Here is an 11,337-nt window from a genome sequence, read left to right as displayed (position 1 = left end):
AGTGAGAAAGGGATGAATGCATATATACTCGTACATGATTGAGCACAGATAATATTCACAAATTTCATGTATATTTATGTGGTTGGCCTCTCATGGTTTAAATTGTCAGGTAATAAAAGCTATATCCAAAACTTTTTTCCTGTGTGTCTTTAATATGACCAAAGCAAGTTGGTAATCTCTTTGTATGACAGAGGATTGATTTTCCTTGATGTTCATTAATCGTAATACTTTCCTGATCTAAAGAGAAGCATACATTGAATGTGGGCTTATGCAGCATGTGTAGTGTCACGCCATTCTCTTTGCTAATACATTTTCTCATTGTGTTCTTGAATGAACTTTTTTTAGAATGATGTTTCATCCTGTCATACTATGCAGTTTATTTATGCTTTAGTGTATCTTTTAGTTATTGCATCTAGGACTCACTATCTACAATTTTGTGTGGCAGACTTCACTGTGGCCGGGGCTCACCATCACCTCACCGTTCTCCACCCCCACTGCAGCTGTACTAGTGGAGGTGCACAGTGGGGGTGCCAGTGTGCGCCAAGAGGGTGCCACCTACGGCCTCAAGGAGGATGTTTCTATTGACGAAGTGTTTAACCACATCAAGAAGGTTTACGGCTCCCGGGCCCAGCGACATACCCTCTTTAAGCACCTCACTGTCGACACCTCGTGAGTACATTACCCTTGCATTTAAGTTGGCAAGGCAATAAAATATTAAATAAAAAATATTGTCTATAAAAGATGATTTTTGTAAAATATTTATAAGTCAGCACCATGTTGACCAAATCAAGTATAACGTACAGAAGAATTGCAGTGACGTCATGTCGGCCACTATGGGCTCCACCTTTCCTGGTGGATGTTTACATTCACACTCAGTCCTTTGCTAACTAGACAAAAAGTTAGTTCTTTCCCCATGCTTTGAGGGATTTTACCCAAACATTAGACAGTAAAGCTGAGCTCAAGCATGTTGAAAAAAATAGGGCATTTGCAGGTGTGTAAATATCTAATACAGAAGCATTAGTCTGCATTTCTCCTCTTGGTGCCTGCCTCTGAACCTCCTCCCTGCATCACCTAATCCTAAAGTTTTCTTGAGTGAGTAAGGTGCTAAAGTCTCTGCTTGCCACCTGGTTCCTGAAAAACTTGAATTCCAGCAAATATCAATTCATTCACAAGTAAAACACACAAATGGTCTAACAACAAGGAACAAAACTCAATTTAATGTGAGGGATGCATCTATTTTTTCTTCATCAGCTGATTGATGCCAGATTATCTTGTGTAAAGCAATAATAATTTTTCTGAGAAATTAATTAAAGCTAATGTAACTAAAAATCACACATGATCCTGAAAGTGCTCATGTACAGTACCACCAAGAAGGCCTTCGCATACCACTAATGGTATGTGTACCACAGGTTAGGAACTGCTGACCTAATCCAATGTGTTCAACTGTCTGACAAATAGTAAACTGGGCAGTCCCTTGAGCCTTGAGGTTTACAAGTACAGTGCTGAACATAATTTTGAACCATTCTACTGTAAACAATAGAAAATACAGTACTGTAATATGATCAGAAGAATATTTATTACAAATAGAAAATATAATATTTTTGTAATTTTACTCACCATTAATGTTTGTTAGATATCCTTCCCTCTTGATAACTTCCTACAGGTATCTTGGAAGAGAAATACAAAATTACAAAGTTTCTTTAGAAATAGTTTCCCCATAGTGCTTGGATCTCATTCTCTAACATAGGCATGGTAAACATGTCTTTTCCCCATAGATCAGTGGTTCCTAACCTTATGGCACTCGCGACCCCTTACCTAAAAGTTTGAAACCCATATGACCCCCTACTTAGGGCTTATTATCACATTCACTCACAAGCACTCATACATACACCCATAATATCACCTAATGACATTGAACTAATGTAACACACGTTTGGTTTTGCACCAAAAAAAAAAAAAAAAAAAATGTAAGAGCATAAAAAATGTAATTGGTGAGATAAAATTAATATTATCCCAAGTTACAGTACTTCTGGCAAAGCTACACGGGCCCCCCCCCCTGCCTAGGCTTTGGGACCCCCATGGGGTTGCGACCCACCAGTTGGGAACCCCTGCCGTAGATCTTTCTTAATAATCCATCACAAGTTTCCTGTGGGATTTATGTCATGGGTATTGGAGTCCTTTATGTACTCAATCCCAATCATTAAACCACTGTGTTACAGATTTGGCTGTGTGCCCATGCACCGTCTTATTGAAGTATGGCTGCCTGTGTATCCTCAAATGTGTCAGGAAAACAATAACACATCAGCTGTAAATATGTGTATGGGTTAACTTTCATTTGCAGGAAGTACTTGGAATTCTGCAGTGCCATTTCAGTAAAAGCACCCCAAACCAGTAACTATTTGCTACTAGTACTACCAAGATCTTATAGGGAATCTGATGTTTTACCGTTGCATGTATGTAGTACTGGGGATCAAGGGGGTTGCTACCAGGCCTTCACTACACATTTCCACCCCCACTGTCAGTAACCCTAAATGTTGACTCATCACTCCACAATGCTGTCACTCATATGTCACTATTCCACACACTGTACTTGCAGGCAAAGTCAACCCTCTTGCACCTCTGTTTAAGGGTGAATATCAGCTTCTTGACAGCAGTGGCTGGTGAAGCCTAGAGCTGCAACCATATATGTAATTATTAACTATTCTCATTTACATTTCACAAAGCAGTTTATGGTTACTTTCTTTTATTTTCCCTGCTGTTACATGTGGCTTCCCTCAGTCTGATGTTTCTCATTGTCTAGGCCCGTTTCAATCTTAAGTTTCCTGCCAGGCCTTTGTTTCTGAGTAGGGGCAGTGGCAGTCATTGCATTTTTTTTTTTTTTTTATATAATAGAGGAAAGTTGCCCAAGGGCAACATAGGCAACATAAAGAGTAAAGTAAAAAAAAAAAAGTAAAAAAAAAGGCCCACTTAGTTGCCAGTCCCATGCAAGTCCAAGAGAGGTAGGCAAAAGAAAGAGATAAATGTCTCAACCAGTGTATTAGTGTGTATCAATACTTGTTTTTATTCCCACAGGCCAAATGACAGTTGGATTCATACCATACCCAAAACAAAGGTACTGGATTATTCCCAGGAGCCTGATGCTTCTTTCCTCCGGGAGATGGCCGCCTTGGTGACCACGGCACGCACGGTGAGTAAAAGTAGGATTTTGCATTATGCATATTAACTAACAAATATTTGCTGATGGAGTTGGCTTGATCTCACCACATTTCTATGGTTATGCCACTATTAAGGGGAGCATCTATGGGGTGTCTAGCAGGCATGTAAGATATCCAATGGCTTTGAAATCATAGTGTGTGCAGTAATCCCTCACCTATTGTGGGAATTACGTTCTAGAACCACCTACGATAGGTGCAGATCTGCGATGTAGAAACAATATTGGTTAAAGTGATTCATCAGGGTATTGTGATATTCTTTTATATATCAAAGCTTTCATAAGCCTCCATACACTCTTATAAATCCTTTCTATACTCTAACACTCATAAACCTTTTCTACACTTTAACGTTCCTTCAGCATGTCAAGAACTTTCACCTCTGCTATTGTCACCATCTCCCTCTGGCACATGGAGGCATTGCCAGAAGGATTAGAAGGTGCAGGACTTTTAGGCAGCATTATAAGGCTTTAAATGAATTGACAAATATAAAAACAACAACATAACACTACACAAGACTAATAAAGATGCTGAAAGATGCCACAGATGTGTGCATAGAGAGAGTGAACTACAGATTGTATAGCTGATTTGAGAGTATAGGAATGTGCAACACATGTGTGCAGATGAAATTACAGGTCTTGCATGATAGGAGAGGAGGGTCACTTGGAGGATAGAGGAATAAGGCAAAGGCGAACAGGTGTAAAGGGATGCTGATATGGTCAGAAGACTTCAACAAAGAAGGAAAGATTGTTCAGATAAGAAGCCTTTCTATTCAGGAATGCTCCTAAAGAGAGCACGGTGTTAGAGAGAGAGAGAGAGGGGAGGGAGAGGAGATAGTGTGCTACTATTTGTAAATAGGATCAAAATTTAGAAATTTGCATGGAGCCTTTAGAAATAATTATGATAACCTTGATAGGTGTGATATGGCAGTGTTAGTGGTCTTTAACATTACACTAAGTTAATTCATCAATGCTGATGATATTTAATTCCCTTGCACTCAGGCTGAGGAGATCACGACCATTCCTCATGGTGGCCAGGATGTCATCTTCCTGGAAGTTAGTGGTATGGAGCAGCTGGTGAAGAAGTATGGAGCCAACTCTCCCCAGGTAAGCTTCACACACACACACACACACACACACACACACACACACACACACACACACACACAGGAGCTACACGTGAAAGGAGACACACCCGAATATCTCCACCCGGGGTTCGATTCCCCGGCCGGGTGGAGATATTTGGGTGTGTCTCCTTCACGTAGCCCTGTTCACCTAGCAGTGAGTAGGTATGGGATGTAAATCGAGGAGTTGTGCCCTTGTTGTCCCGGTGTGTGGTGTGTGCCTGGTCTCAGGCCTATCCGAAGATCGGAAATAATGAGCTTTGAGCTCGTTCCGTAGGGTAACGTCTGGTTGTCTCGTCAGAGACTGCAGCAGATCAAACAGTGAAACACACACACACGTTAGTTAAAGATATGAAGTCAAAGTGGAGAGCAATAGAAAGCGGAGTGCCACAGGGGTCAGTATTGGCACCAATACTTTTCCTCATTTATATTAACGACATGCCAGAAGGAGTGAACAGCTACATAAATTTGTTTGCGGACGATACGAAACTATGCAGAGTTATAAAGCAAAAGGAGGATTGTGAAATACTGCAAGAAGACCTAAATAAGATCTGGGAATGGAGTAAGAAGTGGGAAATGGAATTCAATGTGAACAAAAGCCATGTCATGGAAATGGGAAAGAGTGAAAGACGACCTGTGGGAATCTATAAGATGGGAGATGGAGTAGAACTGGAGAAAGTCAAAAAGGAAAAGGACTTAGGAGTGACGATGGAAGAAAACAATCAACCAGTAAGCCATATTGATAGAATTTTTAGAGAAACATATAATTTGCTAAGGAATATTGGAGTAGCATTTCACTACATGGACAAAGAAATGATGAAGAAATTCATAAGTACTATAATAAGACCCAGATTGGAATATGCAGGAGTAGTGTGGACCCCTCATAAAAAGAAACACATAAGGAAATTGGAGAGACTACAAAAAATAGCTACAAGAAGGGTTCCAGAATTTGAAGGGATGGCATATGAGGAGAGACTAAAGGCTATGGATCTACCAACCCTGGAACAAAGAAGGGAGAGAGGAGACCTGATACAAGTTTATAAATTGATCAACGGAATGGACCAAGTGGATAATGAGAAACTGATCCTGAGAGAAGAATATGACATCCGAAGCACAAGATCGCATAGTAAACTGCCATGCACTCCTCCTACCATTTCAAGTTTCCAGATCAGTCTCCGGTGTGGTACCTTATCAAAGGCCTTTTTTAAATCCAGATATATGCCATCAGCCCAACCATCTCTTTCCTGTATTACATCTATCACCCTCGAATAGTAACATATCAGGTTTGTCGTGCATGAACGCCCTTTTCTAAAACCAAATTGACACTCACAAAGTATGTCATTTTTCTCCAAGAAGTCTGTCCATCTATTCTTCACCACCCTCTCACACATCTTAGCTACCACACTTGTAAGTGACACTGGTCTATAGTTCAATGGGTCTCTTTGTTACCTGATTTATAGATTGGGACAATGTTAGCTCTTTTCCAGTCTTGGGGCACTACACCTTCCCTTAATGAGGCATCAATTACTTCACAAACTTTTTCTGCCAGTTGCTCCCTGCATTCTCTTAAAATCCATCCTGATACCCCATCAGGTCCCACAGCTTTTCTCACTTCTAAACTCCCCATCATATTCTTGATCTCCTCCACAGTTACTTGAAACTCCTTCATAATCCCTTTCTGTTCCATTACCAGTGGTTTGTCAAAAGCAGTCTCCTTTGTGAATACCTTCCGAAAGCATCCATTCATAGCCTCTGCCATTTCCTGGGATCTTCACTGCATACTCCATTTACTTCTAAACTTTCAATACTTTCTCTATTTTTGATGTTGTTGTTCACATGTCTGTAAAAAGCCTTGGTTGGTCTTTACATTTATCAATTATATCCTTTTCTTGTTTCTTTCTTTCTTCTCTTCTAATCAACACATATTCATTTCTTGCTCTTTTGTAACTTTCCCACTGCTTAATCCGTCTTTTCCTTCTCCACCTCTTCCATGCATCCTCTTTTCTTGTTCTAGCCTTTTCACATCTATCGTTAAACCAGTCCTGCTTTCCAACTTCTCTATGTTGTCTTATTGGTACAAATTTTTCTCACCTTCTTTGTATATTTTTATAAATTCCTTCCACTTTTCATTTGCTCCTTAGCACTCTTGAATTTCATCCAATTTGTCTCTTGAAAGAATTTCTTTAGGTTTCCAAAATCTGTCTTGGCATAATTCCATCTTCCCACTTTATATTCTTCATTTCTTCTAGATTTCTCTTCATCTATCACCTTGAACTCCAAAACTGCATGATCACTCTTTGCTAAAGGGCACTCCACCCTCATCTCCTCAATGACCATTGGCTCTGTACTAAAGACCAAGTCCAGTCTTGACGATGCTCCTCTCCTCCAAACCTAGTATCTTCTTTGACCCACTGAGTTAACACATTTTCCATTGCCAGTGTCAATAGTGTATTTCCCCATGTTGTCTCTGATCCTTCCATTGACCAGTCCTCCCAACACACCTCTTTACAATTAAAATCTCCCATCATTATAGTTCGTTCACAGCCACCCAACATTTCTTCCAGACATGTTCCTGTATCACTTATCATTTCTTCATATTCCTGTACTGACCATGCATTTGTCTTAGGTGGTACATACACCACTATGTAGTGCCTGTGTGTGTGTGTGTGTGTGTGTGTGTGTGTGTGTGTGTGTGTGTGTGTGTGTGTGTGTGTGTAATTCACTGTTTGATCTGCTGCAGTCTCCGACGAGACAGCCAGACGTTACCCTACGGAATGAGCTCAGAGCTCATTGTTTCCGATCTTTGGATAGGTCTGAGACCAGGCACACATTACACACCGGGACAACAAGGTCACAACTCCTCAATTTACATCCCGTACCTACTCACTGCTAGGTGAACAGGGGCTACACGTGAAAGGAGACACACCCAAATATCTCCACCCGACCGGGGAATCGAACCCCGGTCATCTGGCTTGTGAAGCCAGCGCTCTAACCACTGAGCTACCGGGCCGTGTGTGTGTTTTCACGAATGTTACAAGGAGGGACGCATGTAACTTATCTTTCGAGAGGGAGATGGGGAGGGAGGGAATGGAGAGAGAGAGAGAGAGAGAGAGGGGAACAATACAACCCTCTGGTGGGTCATCAGTTACTATCCACTGTTGCGATGTGACCACTGGTGGTTCGTACAACAGTTTTCACATATATCACATTTTAATTTTACTGTTAGTAGAAATTGTATTATATAGTAAAACTGCAATATACAGTACATGAAGGAATGCACAATCAATATGAAGCTTATTTTGTTTTTAGTGATATAAAAATTATGTGAAAAATAGTCTTGTTTCCATATTTTTTTCTGATACATGTAAACAAACTATATTATCTTGCACAGATATCACAGTGGACTTTCCTTGACAAGCTTCAATGATATATATATATATATATATATATATATATATATATATATATATATATATATATATATATATTTTTTTTTTTTTTTTTTTTTTTTTTTTTTTTTTTTTGGACAAATTGTAATAAGAGCTGCCATTGATGACCCTTTTGGATTGCATATGTAAATAAACATAAGTAAAGAAACAAAACAATAAATAAAAAAAATATCTGGTATAGAAAATAACTGAAAAATACTTTTTAACAGAAAAATACTTTTCTTTTTAATACATGTAAAAAAACTATATTATTTTGTATTTTTCCTTCAGAAGAACAAAATTTTTCTATAAATCATTCAAACTGAGATCGCAATGAGACTCCTTGATAAGCTTCAATGATTTTCTTTATCGATCTTATGAAATTTCATAATATTTCTGATGTCATCGTTATTATCTTATTTATTATCTTATTTTATCTTCTCTCTTGTGTTGGACTAAGTTGACCATAAAACCGTGTAGCATTCATTTTCTGAATATTTAAAACAGAGACAAAAATATATAAACAAATTTAGGAAAGGAAAAATATAGTACAGTATAGAGATTCACTGAATATAAACAAATAAAGTATATCCACTGGTGGGTCATATTGCAGAGAAGTTGTAGATTTCTTATGGTATGCAATGCGACCCACTGGCGGGCAAACACTTTTAGGTTGCCAGCACATTTGGGTATTCTCTTAGACAACTCTCTCCTCTTCTCACTTTGCTGGCTTGACCAGCACTGATGTGGCGACAATTTATTTATATCGCAATGTGGAAGAGCTGCGACAATTTATTTATATCACAGTGTGGAAGAGCTCACTTCGCTGCCAAGCACATGGAACTTGTTGATTTGTTTTGTATGAAGTTAAAATTACCTGAATTTTACTAAGACACTTAGAATTAGCTAAAACAAAACAGCTCTTGTGTAGCATATCTTTTAACATATTTGTGATCAAGATTTCTTTCTAAATGTAAATATTATCACAGAGGAGGGCTTCTTCCCAAATCCATAAAGGTAATTGTATGGACATTTTTCCAGGTTGAAGAGGCAAGCAGTGTGTTGCGTGCTCAGCTGTCCAAAGTGGTAGAACTAATGCGTGAAGTATACAGTGATCGTGTTGTGGTGATGAGTGCCACAGTGGAAGAATCCAAGCAGCTTTCCAGACGTGCCCGCTCTATACTTCAGGCTGCTGAGGTAAGCTCTGTTGAGGCAGGAAAAGAACTCTTAATGAATTGTAATGATCTAATTTTACTTTAGTTGAAGTAAACCTCATTGCTCTTTTAAAAAGTTTCCATACTGCTTCTTGCTTACTTATCAAAACTGTATCCCCATTTAATTGGAATGAGTCATACTACTACTGTAGTAACTGCATTGTTACCAGAAAACTATCACCCTTGTAATCCATCCTTCACTGAAACAAACGGATCCTTCACTGAAACAAACAGATGAATTTCCAGTTGATGAACTTTAAGACTAGAAAATAAGCTTTGGAATTGGTCTATCCTATTATGATAAGTTGCCAAGAAGATGTAAAGATAAATGTCAAGATATCACCAATATCCCAGATTGTTACTGTAATATCTTCCAACATGAAAAAAAAAAAAAAAAAATGTTTAAGAGTACTGGCACATGCATTAAAGGTTGAGAGCACTAGAAAACTATGATGTACATATTGCTTTCTTGTTAAGATGGTGATTTCTTTCCTGGATACTCCATTCTATATGGGTATCTCCATGAAAAGCATAGGGAGACAATGTGTTCCACTTCTGAAGTTAAATAATAAAAAAATTTCTTATAGTCAGAGGAGTTAGTTGAGAGGTAAACTGCACAGATAAATTTAGTTAGTGATTAGTTAGTGACTAGAGTCATTGCCTGATCTTAGGAAACTCAGAAGATTCAAGAGCATGCATACAAGAGCAAGTCAAGTTGTGCACCTAGACTAACATTCAGCTTTGGAATGAAAATGAAGATAGAGAAGTAGTAGGGAAGAGAAAAGGGACTACTGTCAGTTGAATGCCTAGTGTATTAAACATGACTTGAATGCAAACTTGATATAGAGTGTCTGCTCATTTTTTATCATCTTTCCAGACTAATGAGCCTAATGTCAACAAAAGTTACTCTTCTGACTACCCAGCCATCTTCAACATCATCCTGTGGCTGAGTATTATCCTGGTCTTGGCCATACTGGCTATATCTATGTCCATGTGGAACATGGATCCTGGTCGTGACTCTATCATCTATCGCATGACCACCATGCGCATGAAGAAAGACAATTAATTGCGTCAAAAAGATATGTGTGTGTGATGATTATTTTGAGCACAAACAGTAAATTAGATTGTTTGTGTGTTAGGGAAATCATATGATTTGTATCTTAAATTTGAGGGAAACTAGTTTTTATTTATTTACTTTTATCTAAGCTTTTGTGGTGTGGATGTCTTGTATAAGATGTATAAAGGAAATCAATGTGGCAGTTTTTAGGTTGATGTATATATAGTAACCAGATTTACAGTATATGATAGCACTTTTTTTTTTTTTTTTTTTTTTTTTTTAGAAAATAGTTGTTGGATATTAAAAGTATTATTTGGTAAGGACTGCAAAGATTTATCAAAGCAATGCTGTTCATGAAAAGTTATTACATATTTGCATAACTGTACATCAGATTGTTGATGAAGATCAGACATTCAAGTGAAAATTGAGATTGTTAGTATTATCTGTTGTAATTTTAGATTTTAAAACCACTTTCCTCACTACAACATTCCATACTTGTGCTCTCTGCAGGATATTTTACAACTTTCATTTAGTACATTTCAGAGATACTAAATCAGAGCATAGATATTAGTTCCATTGTTGTCAGTATGGCATGTAGTTTTACAGGTTATAAGGATAATGAAAATGAATAAATAAAAGAAGTACAGATCATGGCAGATGTATGATATAAATCAATCTCCAAACATAGAGCAAGTATCCATTGTATTAAAACATGTGCTGGATTACACTTAAATTTCTTAATCAACTTGATTAAGTCAGGAAATCTGAATCAGTTACCCTTTACACAGATTTTATTCTAAAGTTAGGAAATCTGGATTAGTAAGTAAGATCTGTAAGTCTTTATTACAATTATTCTTAACACAAAGTTAACTGAAGGAGACCAGAATAAGCTACTATAATATGTCAAATATATACAGGCAATCACTTCAATGATTGCTGCTGTGAATTATTAATTAGGGCACACACCTGTGATGGTAATACTAACAATAATGATAATACATCAGTCAAAGAGAAGAAAAATATACTTAAACATTTGACATGGCATGATCTCAGCAAAAATATTGGGATTTTCTTATACTATTATCGTATCACATTATACCAATATAACATTCTTTCACGCAGTATCCATAAATGTATTAATTGGAACAGGTATGCCTTGTGTGCAACTTGAAATGGATATAATGCAGGAAGTGCCTGCACTCAAGCATTTAGTATTTAAGGGGCTGGTAGATGTATACTGTTATTTAAATGATTGTATATATATATATATATATATGTATGTGAATAAATTGAAATTGTGGTTCAA

The 11,337-nt window shown here is 37.7% G+C and overlaps 1 protein-coding gene across 2 annotated transcripts in view; it reads left to right on the top strand.

Moving 5' to 3' along the window:
- The window catches only part of LOC123502591 (renin receptor-like), a 14,535-nt gene extending 3,198 nt beyond the window's left edge, over positions 1 to 11,337 (top strand). For both annotated transcript variants that reach the window (XM_045251748.1, XM_045251749.1), the window contains exons 3-7: positions 446 to 669; positions 3,073 to 3,187; positions 4,211 to 4,315; positions 8,802 to 8,957; positions 9,852 to 11,337. In XM_045251748.1, coding sequence (XP_045107683.1) covers positions 446 to 669; positions 3,073 to 3,187; positions 4,211 to 4,315; positions 8,802 to 8,957; positions 9,852 to 10,040 — 789 coding nt within the window. In that variant the 3' untranslated portion in view covers positions 10,041 to 11,337. The remainder of the gene's footprint in view (positions 1 to 445; positions 670 to 3,072; positions 3,188 to 4,210; positions 4,316 to 8,801; positions 8,958 to 9,851) is intronic.

The sequence above is a fragment of the Portunus trituberculatus genome, chromosome 12 (genome assembly GCF_017591435.1).
Source record: "Portunus trituberculatus isolate SZX2019 chromosome 12, ASM1759143v1, whole genome shotgun sequence".
NCBI lineage: Eukaryota > Metazoa > Arthropoda > Malacostraca > Decapoda > Portunidae > Portunus > Portunus trituberculatus.
Note: the sequence above shows the minus strand (reverse complement) of the source record. Positions and strands in the feature narration are given on the sequence as shown.